General features: G+C 40.1%; 1 protein-coding gene across 5 annotated transcripts in view; it reads left to right on the plus strand.

The window, feature by feature from the left end:
• Positions 1–17,976, plus strand: part of MCF2L2 (MCF.2 cell line derived transforming sequence-like 2) — a 508,511-nt gene that overhangs the window by 33,586 nt on the left and 456,949 nt on the right. For all 5 annotated transcript variants that reach the window (XM_077290424.1, XM_077290423.1, XM_077290425.1 and 2 more), the window contains exon 2: positions 12,508–12,591. In XM_077290424.1, the coding sequence (XP_077146539.1) occupies positions 12,508–12,591 (84 nt within the window). The remainder of the gene's footprint in view (positions 1–12,507; positions 12,592–17,976) is intronic.

Raw genomic sequence — 17,976 nt, forward strand, 5'->3', positions numbered from 1 at the left:
AGGACGGTCATGGAAGCTAATATAGCTTAACTATAAAGACAGCTGTTTGGTTTCAATTAAGGTGTCTAGCTTTTGGCAGATATCTTAATGGAAAGGAAACACCCCCCCATCAAGGGATATGTATGATGGTTTTTATGTCCATCTTGCAACAAACACAGTTTTCAAAACTGATAGTGGTTCTTGTGCCATATTCGTTTATAGATAGTGGTGACTTATTCATGTACTGATGGTGGTACTGGTGTAGTGTTCCTGCATTGATGGTGGTTGTGGTGACGTTTATATGTAGTGATAGTTGTTCTGCTGCTGTATTCATGTACCACTGATGGCTCTGGTGATGTATTTATGTAGTGATTATGGTTCTGGTGCTGTATTAATCACCAGAACCATCATCAATACAGGAATACAAACTCAAAATTATCATCAGAGCATAAATAGAGCACTAGAGCAATCAATAGTACATAAATAAGGTGCAAAAACCATCATGAGTAAATAAATAGGTCACCAGAACCACTATCAGTATATGAATGCATAGCCAAAATCACCATTAGTACAAGAATATGGCACCAAACCACCATCAGTAGATTAATGCATTAACATGAATACATCATCAATACCACCTACATGAATGCGTTACCAGAACCACTGTTAGTACATTAATGTGTCATCAGAACCTCATGAGTAAATGAATGCATCACCAGAACCAGTACATGAATATATCATGAGAACTGCTATCAGTAAATGAAACACCAGTACCATCATCAGTGCATGTATACATCACCAGACCACCATCAATTACATGACTACATCACAAGAACCACCATCAGTAATCAATTATACTGTCAAGTTAGGCCCATATACATTTGTATTTCATTAACCTACAATTCTCAGTATTTCCTTAAAGGGAACCTGTCATGTAAAATAACGCTATTAACCTGCAGATATTGGATTAATCTGGAGGTTAATAGTATTCTGACACCTCTATGACACCTCTATGACTGAACGCTGAAATAACGCTGCCCCTGATGAAGTCACAACACACGTCGGGCTAACAGGAGCCGGTCTCTGCCTCTACACCCTAATTACTGCACAATGGGTTTGGTTCTGTGAGCATATCTTGAGATCTTAGCTACTTATGCTAATTAGATGGTTATTTGCTTGATAGGTTATTGTTATATTGTGCATGCTGAGCTCTGAATCTATCTTTCTGGGACCATATACATTTGATGTTGTTGGTCTATTTTCTTTGAATACAGATCATTAGGTGGCTTTAGTGACTCTTAAACATTGACGCTCATGTTTGGATAACCAGCTAATATACAACACATATACATCTTTTTGTATTCGGTGCCAATCAGTTTCACTTGATGAATGTGATATATAATAGGTTTTTATCCTATTTTGAACCACAATATTACCTATAATCAGTATCTTTATGAACCCCTTTATAGCGACACAGACCCCCATTGTTTGATATTGTATTATATGTGTTATTTATAGGTGCTAGTTGTTAATCTGCAGCTCCTGCACACAATAAGCATATATTATGCAATATTCATTTTAAATGTTTTTAAATTTCATATGTGGTTTTAAATGTACTAATAAAATTTCCATTTTTATGGTGATCCCTGCTTTCATGTATGTCTCTTTGTCTCTGGATGCTATTTGTCAGTTTTATAAGACATACTGCAGGTTGATCCCTTTCTACATAAGCATGATGGTGCCCTCCTTTTGTGTTTTTAAAGGGGCAATTTTAGTTAATTTCCTTCCGGCATAGGGGCTCTCAGTGCGGTGTCTGCTCTTCTGTCTGGTACAGCAGTGTGCGCTGGGTGGCACAATGACATCATTGCATCCATCCGACGTCCCCTGTGTGCGCCATCTCCAACAGGGCGCAGGCCGGAAGTTCCTGCATTCTGATAGAGATCCCAGTGGAGCAGGCGGCTGATGGCAGCTCCAATGCTCCTGTTCCAGGTGGTGCTGACAGCAACTGTATTCACATCTGATGTCAGTGACTGACCTCTCCCCTGTGTGCCTTCACCCCGGCCGTTACTGTGCTGAATGCCTTCAGCAGGAGGAAGGTGCCGGGTGGCCACAGGCATTCAGCAATGTCAGTTTTTGTCTTTTTTTTCCCAAAAAGTGCTCCCCTCTATGGGAGGTAAGAGGTAGCACCCTAGGCGAGTGCCTACCCTGCCTACACCTCATACCAGCCCTGGATGTGCTAGTTATTTTTTCTTTTGCATTTTTACACTTTTAAGAATTTCATGCCCAGATCAATCTCGACCTTCCTTATACAATGAGCACTGTCATATCTTAATTGACAGAACTCAAGTAAGTGGTGCCTGAACTCTGTAGCTACACTCACTTAGTGTTATTGCAGTCAGTCATTGCTGGCTCATGTGTGTAGTACAGTACCAAGCAGCAGCTGCAGACAGGAGCCAGTGACGAGAGCCGGCAATAATACTATGTGAGCGCAGCTGCGTGTCCGTGTGGAGGTTCAGATCTACTGGTTGTCATATGTTTATTGACTGTTCTGAACTGAAATAGCGTCTCTGCACTTCACATAGTATCATTGCCGACTGTCAACATTAGCTTTTCACTTGGAATTTATTTCTAGGTTGTTGTATTTTATATGGTAAAATTAATGATGTAATTCAAAACTACAACTCGCCCTGCAAAAATCAAGCTCTCGTATTTCTATGTAGACCAAAAAATAACAAAGTTATGGATCTTGAAACAAAAGAATGAAAAAGTGCAGAAATGACAAAAGTCTGAAAACTTTTAGAGGGAGTTGAAAGTCCGTGTTGCCCAGCGACAGGCCCAAAACATCACTGCTGTAGAGGAGTGGGCCAACATACCACCAACAGTGTGTGCCAACCTTGTGAAGACTTACAGAAAACGTTTGACCTCTGTCATTGCCAACAAAGGATATATAACAAAATATTGAGATGAACTTTTGTTAATGACCAAATACTTATTTTCCACCATAATTTGCTAAATATATCTTACCAAATCAGACAAGGCGATTTTCTGGATTTGTTTTCCCATTTTGACTCCCAGTTGTGGTCTACCTATGATGTCAATTACAGGCCAATTGGTGGCTGACTAAATACTTTTTTTCCCCGCTGTAAATTTTCTAGTAAAATTCCCAGGGCGTTTTAAGCATGCTTATTACAGGATCATCCACTTCCCACAATCCCCATGTATGATAGAAGAGTCCACAAATGATGAACTAGTCCGATAGCATCCTCTTGCTGACCCCCCGGTGATCATCTTTGGGGGAGCCGCGCAGCAAGTGTTCAATATTTCAGTACCACCCGGGTTGAAAGAAAGGTTAATACAGATCTCACTTGAATATATGGTTTTCTGTATCACATTTGTCTAGCAATTAGATTTCTTTCATACCAGATAAAGCTTTTTCCTAGCGATAGCATTTTACTTTATTGTACACAGTGGGTTAGAAATTGCATATACTAATAATATTGCAGTAACGCAATAACCGAGTGTTACCAGTGCGATCTTCCTAATGGTAATGTTCTGTACATGTGAGATGTGCTGCAATTGGCAATGGGAGCGCTTGTGCGCAGTGCTCGGACCTGAACTGCTCAGTAGGGTGTGATTCTGTGTGACTGCACACCCATAAAATGTGCGGGGATAGATGACTGCGCACATCTTGTGTTCCCACATGGCTTATATCAACATTTTTAATTTTTCTTTCATATTGTCTTGGCTTACATTAGTGCATGGGAATTAGAATCTGTCACTTTAATTTTTTTGAGGGGGCTGCTCTCAAAATATATCATTAATAGGGTATATTTTGTTTCTGGTGCATGGCGCTGTCACACTTTGTTAGTTGTCATGGTTACATTATAGATATTGCTAGAAAATTGAAGTGGAGCAGTTTAGCAGCGAACTGAAGCTTTTCTTCACAATGTTCTTTTATGACATACTGTATAATTAAACAAGAACTTTGAATGTCACCAGTGACGGGTTGCATTCAGAATGTTTCTTTCCAAAATGAAAGAAAAAGTAGATATTAGCAGTTATTATTGCTCGATACACATGTAAATCATCAGATTAAATGGGATTATTAAATTAGACAAGTGACCTACTGTATTTGGACACAGCTATATAAACTGTATAATATGCAATGACAAATTTAGCCCAGATTGCTGTGCATTACTGATTGTGGGGTCTACCAGTTACCCCCATATTGATCGGCCTTATACAAAAGCTATTATGCAGTGTGCCTTCACTGCGTCAAAAACACAGCATTTTACATTTTCAGAAAAGTGGAGCTGCGGTGCGAGTTTCAGATCCGCAACAATACATGTCAATTTCTTCTACTTGTACACGGAGTTTTACGTGTAGATTTTTCCCATAGACTTGCCTTAGATACAAAAAAAATATGTAGAGCAGAAACGCATTAAAAACGCATGTAATCCTCACATGACTATATCAATAAAGTTTTGTCAAAGCCAAATACCAGGAAGTATCAAAAACAAAGAAACTTTATTAAGAAATGACATACCAACCAAAGACAAAAAAACACAATAAAAAATGTAAAAAACGCGCTCAAAAGCACAATGAAAAAAAAAAAAACAAAAAAGAAAGGAAAGAAGTTATGTAAACTCAGAGGATCATCATAAGCAAACATTTATCTTTTTTCTTATATTGATTCTATAAATTATTGTTTTTGGTGATCCTCCATGTTACATACCTTCTTATTTTCATCTCTCCATTTGCGCCTCATTTAACCAGTTCAAGTATAGGCCATTTAGCCCCATTCTTGACATTTTCATTTTTTTCATACAAGAGCAATAAAACGTTTTCTCGTTCAGATATTCAAGCAGTTTTTGCAACTTTTTTTGTGATACACAAGGCAAATAAAGGATACAAGTGTCTGTTTTTCCCCATTTTTTTATGATCACAAATAATTACTGAAATACATAAACAATTTTTCCCCCCATTCTATATCTAATAGTTTTATATATTGGACATGGTTTTTTTTTATGGGGGCAGGCCTCATAACAGCAATTTGGATTGTCATTGGAATTTTTTATTTAATCAATTTCCTTATTTTTACCGATTATTTTTATTTATTCACTTATTTTTCATTTGTTTTACAAGACCTTTGGAGGGGGCGTTCTTATTTCCCTTGTAAATGGGGCTTGTTTTTTAGCCTCAGTTACATGGGAAATGCCTTCTGGCTGTATAGCAGGGCTGTCTGGCCTCCTATGACCCAGAGCTCCGGCTCACTCTCTGTACAATGACACACAGTAATCATGTGACCGCGATGTATGGAGGAGGAAGTGCAGTCAGCGCTTCCTATTACTGTGCACAAAACACTTTTTTAGCGCTGTGTATAAAGTGACAGAACAGGCAAAGACAGTAATATAATGTCTCCGACAGCCAGATCCTGCTGCCACAGTGACGTGTAAGAACCCGGAAGTTTAAACTCTATGGGCAGTCGGAAAGCAGTGAAAGTCTTAGGTTTAGTTTAGGGTCTCCAGATGTTTTTATCTGATTCGTTCTTTGCGACTCTTAAAAAAGTTGAAACATTTTTCACAAATGTACGCCATTAGTGATTTTATGCACAACTGAAATTTTGATGCATTTTTTTGCTCCATTTTAGCGGAACATGCATCTTTTTTTAGTCTAAATGGTTGCAAAACAGTTTAAAGACAAAAATATAGACCAATTTTTATTGTGCACAAAATTCAGGAGCCGTGTGCGCTATTTTGATGAATTTTGGGGGAAAAAATGTCATTGAATGCCACAAGACAAAAAAATGACTTAAAAAAAAAAATCACAAATAATGAGTCTGGCCCTTAGACCGGGGTCACACTTGCATGTGCAATGCCATAATAATAAAGACACAACCATATTGTTATTTGGTAAAAATCAAATACACTAAGGCCGGGTTCACACTCGCGAGTGCAATGTGAGAAACTCACGCGAGTCTCTCGCATCAATACCCGGCACTGCCACCGGCACTCGGGACCGGAGCGTGCGGCTGCATGTATTTCTACGCAGCTGAACGCTCCGGACCCGAGTGCCAGTGGCAGTGCCGGGTATTGATGCGAGAGACTCGCCCGAGTTTCTCGCATTGCACACGCAAGTGTGACCCCGGCATTAGTGTATTTGATTTATACCAAATAACAATATGGTTGTGTCTCTTTATTATTATTATTGTTTATATAGCACCATTAATTCCATGGTGCTGTACATGAGAAAAGGGGTTACGTACAGAATTATTAATAGTTTTAGAGTACCGTATATACACACAGGTCATAGATGAAAATCTGCAGTGTAATCCACTAAAAGGAAACACAGCAGCATTCATTACAGAAACGGTGTAGATTTTCGCTATATGATAAGCAACATAAATTGACTAGCTGGAGATTTCAAGTCCACATTATTGCTGAACCCCTTCATGACCTTGGGATTTTCCGTTTTTCCGTGTTCGTTTTTCACTCCCCTCCTTCCCAGAGCCATAACTTTTTTATTTTTCCGTCAATTTGGCCATGTGAGGGCTTATTTTTTGCGGGACGAGTTGTACTTTTGAACGACATCATTGGTTTTAGCATGTCGTGTACTAGAAAACGGGAAAAAAGTTCCAAGTGCAGTGAACTTGTTTTTTGGTTTACTTTTTTGCTAGGTTCACTAAATGCTAAAACTGACCTGCCATTATGATTTTCCAGGTCAGTACGAGTTCATAGACACCTAACATGACTAGGTTATTTTTTACCTAAGTGGTGAAAAAAAATTCCAAAGTTTGCTAAAAAAAAAAAAAAGAAATTGCGCCATTTTCCAATACTCGTAGCGTCTCCATTTTTCATGATCTGGGGTCAGTTGAGGGCTTTTTTTTGCGTGCCGAGCTGGCGTTTTTAATGATATCATTTCGGTGCAGATACGTTCTTTTGATCGCCCATTATTGCATTTTAATGCAATGTCGCGGCGACCAAAAAAACGTAATTCTGGCGCTTCAAATTTTTTTCTCGCTACGCCGTTTAGCGATCAGGTTAATGCTTTTTTTTATTGATAGATCGGGTGATTTTGAACGCGGCAATACCAAATATGTGTAGGTTTGATTTTTTTTTATTGATTTATTTTTATTGGGGGCGAAAGGGGGGTGATTTAAACTTTTATATTTTTTTTATTTTTTTCACATTTTTTTTTACTTTTTTTTTAACTTTTGCCATGCTTCAATAGCCTCCATGGGAGGCTAGAAGCAGGCACAGCGCGATCGCCTCTGCTACATAGCAGGGATCTGCTGTTTGCTGCTATGTAGCAAAAAATCAGGTGTGCTGTGAGCGCCGACCACAGGGTGACGCTCACAGCTGCCGGTGATCAGTAACCATAGAGGTCTCAAGGACCTCTATGGTTACTATTCTGAAGCATCGCCGACCTCCGATCATGTGACGGGGGTCGGCGATGCCATCATTTCCGGCCGCCCGGCCGGATGCGGTAGTTAAATGCCGCTGTCTGCGTTTGACAGCGGCATTTAACTAGTTAATAGGCGTGGACAGATCGCGATTCTGCCTGCGCCTATTACGGGCACATGTCAGCTGTTCAAAACAGCTGACCTGTCCCGGCTTTGATGCGGGCTCACCGCCGGAGCCCGCATCAAAGCGGGGCTTCTGACCTCAGACGTACTATCCCGTCCGAGGTCAGAAAGGGGTTAATTCACACTGCAGATTTTCTCTCATTGTAAAATGAGAATTCGTAAAATATCATAGATAAATATTGGATCAAACTCAGACATGCTTTCCTGGTCCAAAGAAAAAATCGTACATGTGCACAGCTCCATAGACTAACATTGGTCCGATGTTTTCTCAGATTAGCTCGGAGCGAAAATATGCTTGTCTGTACCTGCCTTAAGAAAGACGAATTAGGCTATGTGCACACGTTAAGTACAATTTTTGTACCATTTCTGCATCTCTTGGCAGGAAAAACACAGCGGCAAAAAAGCGTGTTTTTGCCTAATTTTTGGTGTGTTTTTGCTTGTGTTTTTGACTGATTTCAGTGAATTCAATGGTGAAAAACGCAGGGCAAAATTGCACAGAAATTTGACATGCTGCAGATTATTTTCTGCACCAAATTTGCAAGTCAAAAATAAGCAACGTGTGTATGACACTTCTGGTTCCTCATTCACTTTGCTGGCATCAGGATTGCTTCAAGTTTATCTAGAAAATCTGCAAGGAAAAAACGCACCAAATCTGCAACGTGTGCCTTATACGGACTGATCCCAGTTCAGATGAGTACTGAATGAACTGTAATAAGGCCATGTGCACACGTTGAGTATTTGGTGTTTTCTGTTACCTCAGTATTAGTAAGCCAAAACCAGGAGTGGAACATTCAGAGGAAAAGTATAATAGAAACATGTCACCACTTCTGCATTTTTCACCCACTGCTGGTTTTGGTTTACAAATACTGAGGTAAAATACTGACCAAATACTGAACGTGTGCACGTGTCCAGAAAAACGCACTCTGACGTTCCGTAATTTTATTACTTCAGGGAAAGGAATTCAACTGCCTGTTTCTTCCTACTTTATGGTTTTGCAGCTTCATACAAGGCCTTTATCATCTAAGTAATTTACCATAAGATCTTATTACTTCATACATTAATTATGAAAGTGTGTAAACCTGCAAACTGCACCTGGTAAAAGTATAGTGAAAAGCCTTACTTCCCATTCACCTCCTGTATTCATCCACGTGACTCCCATCATAGTGCAATACCATTTCCCTCAGTGATAATCCCCTGGCGATGCCGAGATAAAGCGGCCGAGGATTTGCCTTGATCCAAACTATTTATACAGCAGTGTGCACCTGCTCTGTGTGTCTGGTGTCTCCATCGCACAGTCACCTACAGGTCACACAGAAATGATGTAGATTAAATCATGTAATATAAGTCCAGTGATAAATAATCACTAATCTGTGCAAATCACCTTTGGCTTAAAGGGGTGTTCCTGTCTGTCCATAGGATATGTCATATATGCCTGATATTTGTAGATTCCGACTCTGGTACTTTCACCTCTGGGGGGTCCAGTGACCCAGTATGTGGATTCTGGCTGCAACACTATCCATACGCTGCAATGGAAAGGTGGCTACACTTGTGAGCGTCCCACTACATTGTAATCTATTAAAGCTGTGGGAAAAGTTGAACTTTTAGGAAAAGATTGTGAGCCCAGTGATCATGATGTTTGTAAAGCACTATGGAATTACCGTAATATACATATAGCGAGTAAAATAAAATAAATAGTGTACTTTATTTATCCGCTAAGGCACCTCAATCCCACGCTCTGTCTGTACCTCATCCTAATACCTGTTTTTTTTCCAATATGTAAGGTTACAACTGTTTTGAGTGTAATAGTTTTAACGTTTGGCGCCAGGTGAGCTGGAACACTCCTTGTTTATAGATCTAATTTATGGGGTGTATGATAGTTATGCTTTTGGCTCAGACATTACAGATATTTAAGTTGTATGATTTAGAATTCAGCATCTCTACATTGTTATCACTTGATATTAGGTACAATATTTAGAATCATTCCTCATTATTCAGCCGATTCCTGCAAAGCGTGTTCTTTAATGAGGACGATCACTAGCATCATAAGGGAAGCACGACAGCCATTAAGCTGTGAAGGTATTAACCTGCTTCACCAGTGAGTTGTCTCCTAAGAATATATCCTCCTGAAGTCTTAAGAGAGATAAGTTGCTGGCTTGGGAATAAGACTTTGTGCTGTGCAGGCTATGTATCACAGCTCCTTCCTCCTCTGCCCATGTCATACTGGTGTTCAAGATGTGGCCAACAGATGCCAAAAAATGTAAAGCTTTTCACCTTGGTTCGAATAACAGAAGGAGAGATGGCATCATATCATTATTTCCTTGGAAGGTGCCTTAATCTTGAATATGCCGCAAGGAAATGTACGTACACATGCTGTCTCATACTCTTTATTGTCACTTTAGACACTGCTTCATGATTGATGTTTTCTTGAGCATTTACATCTTCATCTATGTTCTATATGGCTGTTTATTGGTATTTCTGCAAAGGCCTGTGACCACTGACTTTATTGTAAATTGGATGACACAGAATATATATACTGTATAGTACAAAGGGACTTGCAACCGTATTTCATGCCCTCCATACATTGTATTTTAGATTATCCAGCTAATGTTGACCGGTGTTATTTATAAAACAGTATGTCTTTTTTTAATACTTGCACGATGGTGACCTGCTATGGATGGGCAGCAATCTTTATTGGCTCAGATTAAAGTCCACTGATTTTGGCAGTCTAGACCATCATGTAATGTGTATAGGGGCGTCTCAACTTTCCACTGATGATGATGATGTAGGTCAGAATTTGGAAACTTGAATTTAAATGCATGGTCATTTTGTTCTACCTGTAGATCAGACACCAAGATGGGTGTCTACAGTGGATTTTTCACCTTCTCCCCACCGAAAACACAAACGCTCAACTGAGCTAAATGTCCATGTATATCGGAAGTTGGGAGAGATATCAGTCAGCCAAACAAGTGTTCTAAGGTGTATGGCATTTATGGATTGATACCCCTGAAAACTGCACTGTTATGTTGTTCTAGTGGAAATCAGTGCTTTCAAATTGACTATAAAAGTCGTTTTGTGAATAAAAACGGCAGTTTACCTATGTCATTGCATGACCATTAATTGCACCCAACGTTTGCTGAAAATTCCATGTTTTCACTATTTTTGCAGAATTACCACCCTGTCACTTCATCATTTCATAGCTTTATAGGAGTTACATCTTGGATTTAGTGTTTTCTTTACTCTACATATTGTGCTATAATAACTAGTGATGAACGAGTATACTCATTACTTGAGATATCCTGAGCATGCTCGGGAAATCTCGAGTAACGAATATACTCGCTCATTACTAATAATAACCCCTGAAAAGTATTAATCTACATTTTAGCATACTACTATGAAAATTAAAATCTTGGCTTAAAAGGGTATTACCAACTCGTACATAAATGTATAGTAGATACAGGTTCCATTAGAGTGATCTGGATCTATCTCAAGAATGGGGCCTCGTTTTTCATCAATGTCAGTGGGAGGGGTGGTCTTATTGGTGGGCCCTGCATCTATTAAACATTTATAGCTTCATTGATTTCTGTTCTGCATTGTTGATAAGGCCAAATTCACACATTTGAGTTCCATGGTCTGAGTAAGGACCCAAACATGACGTAGAAGCATTTTGGGTTTGGGTCCAGACCCCCCAACTAGTCTGTGCATTGCGGTTCGAGTACAGCAAAACATGGATGTGTGAAACCGACCTAACAGTGGCATAGCGGCACTGAATGAATGTTAATCACATTCATGGGAGTGGTACTAGGCAGGGAATGATGCTGATCAATGAGTCTGACTACATGAGTACAATAGTAATGATCTGTCAACAGATATTTTTTCTATCAAGAAATACATTGCAAAGTAAGCCAAATGTGATATACCCATAGACCACAACAGGGAATCTGCTTTAATTATTCATATTTGGTATAGAAGGAGAATACAAAAATCAATATTGCGGTTCCCAGAATGACTTATTCTTGTATTATCCTTTTTGGTCCAGTTCCAGAACCCATCCAATATCCTACCTTACTGTACTTTATTTTAAGCTTCTCGTCAGTAGTAGACAGTGTACGTGTGTCTGCAGTTTCACTATGATTCAGCCTTGGAGATGTTGTGTTCCAGTTCTTTAATTTAACAAAGTGGTTTAGAAGAGGGAATAGGAACAAGAGAAGCAGTCAGTGGTGTAAGGGAAAATCCACCTAATTTTCTCCCTATTCAGCTAATCCAGCATCATTTTCTTGTTCCCACGTGACACAATCATCGTCTGAACATTCACTTACTTTGTGTACTGTTGGGGAATTTGAGGTGGATTTCTCCTCGTCTATACATTTCGAGATGTGTCCTCCATCAAGCCTTCTAGTTAAATGACTTTATCCTTTATTTTTAGCATAAGTTAATTCTTTATTCCATTTCAGAATTTTTCACTATAACACAAGCATGAAAGAATAAACTTCTGAAAGTTCAGTGAGCACAGTGTGTAACAAAGAGATCCCAGTGTAAGTAGTGCAGCCTGATGAAGGAGCTCGGTCCTGGCGGCTGTCTACCACACAGCAAAGCCATTCAGCGCAGACTCAAGCCTGGTTTTCATAGAGTGCTCAGGGGCAAAGGCTGGTCACAGGCTGTGCGCTGAGGTTAGCAAGCCTCAGTTCTCAACGTGGAACAAGGAATGGACCTAATTGTCAGCTATGCATGAATAATGACTGCGCTATGTCTGTATGGGGTTATGTCTTTTTCGCGCTGAATAACTACGGAGGGGATGGAAAGTTGAGACACTCAGTACAGATTTTTCAGGAAGAAGTTTGTTTACAGCTAGAAATCACATGGAAACATCTGAGCTGTTGCTTTCTTTTTCATATCGCATGTTTTGTCAATGATCTGACTTAATCAGGATTTTTCATTTTCTACAGATGAAATTATGCAGCAAGAGATCAGGCCACTGCTCGCTGTCGATATTATGGAACAACTGCACAGACAGTTTGCTACCTTGCCGGGTAAGTTCTACATTGTTCTGTCAAATGTATGTAAGGCCTAATTCAAATGTCTGAGAATCTGCACGTATGCAAAAAATGGTAGCGGTGTCATCAGTATTTTGGATCCTAGGTTCATCGATAAAAGGTCATTGAGGGCTGTAAACGGCCTATGGATCTGAGGTTCCGCACCCCTGGCTTAGGCAGTTTGACTTTAGACAGAAATTCCCCCATTTCGGATTAATTTTTTGGGTGATCTAGGGGAGTATAATGTAGAGTAATAGTCATGAAAAACCTTTAGTATTTCTTTGTTTTCCGTGGCAGTTAACCTCTTTTCATTAATTATTGTTGAAATGTAAGGGGAACCATCTTGAGCCCTAATAATTGTAGCTAAGAGATGTCCAGTGCTCTCTCCCACCTCAAAATATTTCTGCTTAATAAAGAGTCTTTTATGATCTGCATATAACTTCTAGGCCTCTTCCCAATTTAGTCTTTTTACTTTTTGATGGATCGCTAAGAAATAGGTGTTCTGAATGATTTACTTCTTCCTGAAGCTTGTTTGTTACTATTTTAGATTTAGTTTTAAATTTGCTAATAAATGCCTTTATTGTTTCCCACAATATGTCCATGGAAGTAGAATCTGTATTGATATCAAAATACTCCTGTAGATAATTTAGAATACTCTGCCAAGCCACCCCAGTTGGTCAATTGCCTCTCCCAGATTTATCTTAACTCTAATATTTGAAAGATCTGAAACACTTCACATCAAATATTCTACACCAGCGATTACAGGTACCATAGATTCAGATCCAACAGCTAGGTCTATCCTAGACAACGTATGGTGAGATGAGAAATAACACGAATATGTCTTATCTTTAGGGTTTCTTACTCACCATACATCGTTATATTCCATCTCATGTAGAATTGATGCCATTGAGGTAGGAGAAACTGATTCATTGTTAAAATCACCAATAATGAGAACAGTGCCAGGGAGCAGGTGGCAAGAAGCAAAAGATCTTTTTAAGTATTTCGCCAAAATAGGGGGGAGGAATATAAAGTGCAACCAGAATTATAGTTATATTAAAGATGGAGCACACAAGACATACATTTCTCCCATCCGCATCTATGGATGATTTCATAAAAGTAAAAGAGATAGAGCGGGGTACTAATATACTCACCCCATGGGCGTGAGTTTAGTAAACTGAATGGTAGGAAAATCTCACTCATGGGCAACTAACGATTTGAATCTTATCTTTTATCAAATGTGTCTCAGAGAGGCATATTATAGCGGGCTAGAATTGTTGGAGTAGTGAGAAGAACACATATCTCTTATTCGCATCCCCCATACCTCTCACATTCCATACAACAACATTTACATTTTGAGACATATCATAATCAAAGACAAATAATGTAGTGAATTGATCCGTATTATCTATAATTACCGTATTTTTCGGACTATTAAATGCTCCGGACCACAAGATGCACCCCAAGTTTAGAGGAGAAAAATAGGAAAAAAATATTTTTTATCCTGCTATCCGGATCAGGCATGTCAGGAGTCACAGGTGCATCTCACAGTCCGTATGTAGCAGCGGTGGAGCGGGGTCACAGAAGGGAGGTAGGAGCAGGGTCACATTTGTGTCATTTTACATCAGAAGTGGGAGTGATGCTCCAGGCCCTGGGCTAGGAGGAGGGAGGTCCCGACGGTGCAAGGCAGGAGCGGAGTCCCTGTTGCACACATTGATCTTGTGACACGCTTCAAGAAAGTAGACTCAAGTAGATGAACAGCGCTCCAACCAGGTGTAATCATCAAAGTGAAAAATTTATTAAGCCATGATACAGCAACGTTTTGACCAAAAATGTGGTCTTTTTCAAGCATACATATCAACACACAACATGCTGGCTTATATAGTGTGGATACCACGCAGGGCACCAATCACCATCCAGCCATCAATTACACTACATAGAAAAACAACACAAAATATATATCAAATAACCATATGATAAATACACATCGTTAAAAAACAATTCCCCACATAGATAATATAAATATATAGTCATATACACAAGAAGGATGATTTGTTTATCTTCCGGTCAGCGAATAGAAGCAAGGCATCCCCGTTTCCATAGTAATGTTCCTCCAATGTCCATGTGCATAAGGGAATCCGCAAGACCAATCGCATATCAGCATAATCCGGCGCCAAAAAACACAGGTAGCGAATAGTAACAGCACACATAAAGTGTGCTGCCTAGAATACCAATCAGACGCTCTGTTACATAGTACCTCCATACCTTCGTTATACAAATGCGTCCATCACCAGGATCCACCACCGGGTCATAGGTCCAGCAGGCACCGCATCGTGAGAGCGCAAGCGCACCATCCGCTAGGCACGCCCACATCACATGACCGCGATGCGAACATGCCCAGCGACGCAGCGAAAGCCGCTCCCACCACCCGGAGCCCACGTGACCGAGACTGGAAGCGGTAACCTAGGTAACCGCAAGCTGTGACACCAAATTGCATGTCACGCAGGCACCGCGACATGTAGGTGCCCGCACATCATCAGCCCGATGAACCCCCATCGTGATTCACGAGGTGGACAGATCAGGCAAAAATGTGCACGCAACCCACAAGCGCGTATCTACATGACCGCGGCAAGGCAGCAGCCTAAATGCTTTAAGGGAAAAATTTTTTTTATTGCGGAACAACCTTCAAATATAAGGATGACATACAGAATACAAATTGTATCAAAACAAACCACATAACACACCCTATGACCTTATAATGAGGCAGTCGGGAGACAATATACCAGAGGCCAATATACAAAATCCATGTATTCCTCATTGCGTAGAAGACATAATCTTAAATGCAATTTCCAAAGAACTCCAATGGTCTGTCCACCGACTGTCACATCCTTTACCTATTAGGAAGAATAGGATAAAAAATACAAACAAAAATGTGTTATTAAAAACAAGAATACCAATGACAACACTACAACAACTCGGAAGAGCAAAATTAATCTTTGGAGACACATACTTGTAAATTGAAGTCTAGATTCAGACCCCTAGGTTGTAAGGACCCCCAATTCATAGATCCATCTCATCTCCTTCCTTTTCAGCAATGTTAACCTATCACCTCCTCTTCTAAGAGTAGGGACACTGTCTATTACTCTAAAACGTAACTGATTGACCGAATGTTTATTATCCAAAAAATGTTTGGGAATTGGCAGATCAATAAGACCTGTTCTGATAGTGCTTTTATGCTTGCTGATACGGGCCTTCACCTCCATTGTGGTCTCACTCACGTACAGCAAACCACATGGGCAAACAATCATGTAGACCACAAAACTGGAGGTGCAGGTATACCGTCCCTTTAAAAAGATCTTTTTTCCTGTATGAGGATGATAGAAAAATTCCCCTTTCAGCAAATTATTGCAACAAGCACAACCCAGGCATGGAAAATTCCCATTCGCTTCAAGAAAATGGCACCACCTTCAGCAAAAAATCACCTTCAGCAGGTAGGCGCTGGTGGCGGCGCCTGCGCTGCAGCATGCTTGCATGTATAATTTTCATTAAATTGTTTTATTTAGTCATATATATTGATTCTGAAAAAAAAATCTTTCTCAAAATTGCGATGGCAGCCCCTGCGCAGTAGCATCTATTGACGATCCGATAGATGCTACTGCGCCGATGCCGCCAGCTCCATCTTGGTGGAGACAATTTTTTTTTTCCTCTAGCAAAATGATGCCATCAGTATGAATACATAAGCAGAGCACCACATGAAGACCCCCCAACAGGCCGCCCCGGAGCACGAGAATCTCATTAACTCAAAACTGAAAATAAAGATTAAACAATGGATTTCATCAACCCAGGTATCATTTAAGCTTATATGATCAGAAGATCATAGGCACTCAGCCATAACCACTTCTCTCTACATGGATCACCGCTCGTCATGTCCTAACCGCGCTTCCTTGAACTCCATCCACAGAAGAGCTTCTTTGGAGGATCCTAATATATGGACTTCAGCAGTTCCTACACTGCCAAGTAGGATACAGCATTGTATAGGCGACGTCTAAAACACGCAAGCGTTTTCTTTATATCCATAAAGTGTGCTCTCTATTTTTGAACCTCCACAGAGAAATCTGGAAAAAAGGTTATTTTCTTTTCCTCAATAATCAGATTGTGTAAGATAGTGTCCCGATCCTTAAAATGCAGCAGCTTAATCAGCACAAAGTGAGGTTGTGCCCCAGGAGTTAATGGGCTCTGGGGAACCCTGTGGGCCCTCTCTGGCAAACAGAGGCGAAAGAGTGTTCTTTCCAAAGCACTGTATGAGACAATTTTCAAAAAAGGCCAACGTCATCTCTTTCCTCCTCCTTTTCTGGAACCCCGTCCAGTTGTATATTATTCTTTCCGAGTCTGTTTTCCAGATCATCCATCTTCTTTAAGAGCATATTAACATTCTGTACATTCCAATTAGCTACTTTCTGGGATTATAGGAATCTGGTCTTCAAGTGTACTCACTCTGCCTTCAACCGCTTTAATTCTCTCATTCACTTTTTAAGTCTCGTTTTATGAGGGACGTGTCCTTTTTGAGACTGCCCATATGTATATTCATGGAGGCCTAGTGGAATTACGGGGGGAAACTGCTGCAAATGCATCACGTGTAGTTGGTTCTACACGTAAAGGGCTCATTTCCACTGGCGAGGAAAACGGACGAGTGCAATCCGATAAAAAATCGGATTGCACTCGGACCAATGTTATTCAATAGGTGTCTTTTCATTTGCGATTTTTTTCTCAGCCAAAATCGGACTGAGAAAAAAATCGCAGCATGCTGCGTATTGCTGCGATTCTCGGACGAGACTCGCCAATGCAAGTCAATGGGTGCGAGAAAAAAATCGCACAGCACTCGCACCATGCGAGTTCTGTCCGATTTTTACGCACCAGTGTCCTTTGAAAAGCCGGTAATTCAGCGCGGTGTACAGTAAAATCACACTGCAGGTTAGAATAGAGTAGATATATACGCATAGAATAGGTATATATACATATATATATGTCAGTGAGACACCTATATATGTATATTTATATTTAATGCAGTGCTAGATAGCTTAAAAGCCTCTAATTCAATTGCCGGCTTTTTCCTTCTCCTTCACAAACCCGACAGGATATGAGACATGGTTTACACACAGTAAACCATCTCATATCCCCCTTTTTTTATTACATATTCCTCTTCACTAATGTAACAAGTGTCTGTGTGTCAAATTTGGGGGCTCTAGCTATTAAATTAAAGGGTTAAATGGCGGAAAAAATTGGCGTGGGCTCCCGCGCAATTTTCTCCACCAGAGTAGTAAAGCCAGTGATTGACGGCAGATATTAATAGCCAGGAGAGGGTCCATGGTTATTGGCCCCCCCGTG

Source organism: Ranitomeya variabilis, chromosome 2 (assembly GCF_051348905.1).
Source record: "Ranitomeya variabilis isolate aRanVar5 chromosome 2, aRanVar5.hap1, whole genome shotgun sequence".
In the NCBI taxonomy this organism is placed as follows: Eukaryota; Metazoa; Chordata; class Amphibia; order Anura; family Dendrobatidae; genus Ranitomeya; species Ranitomeya variabilis.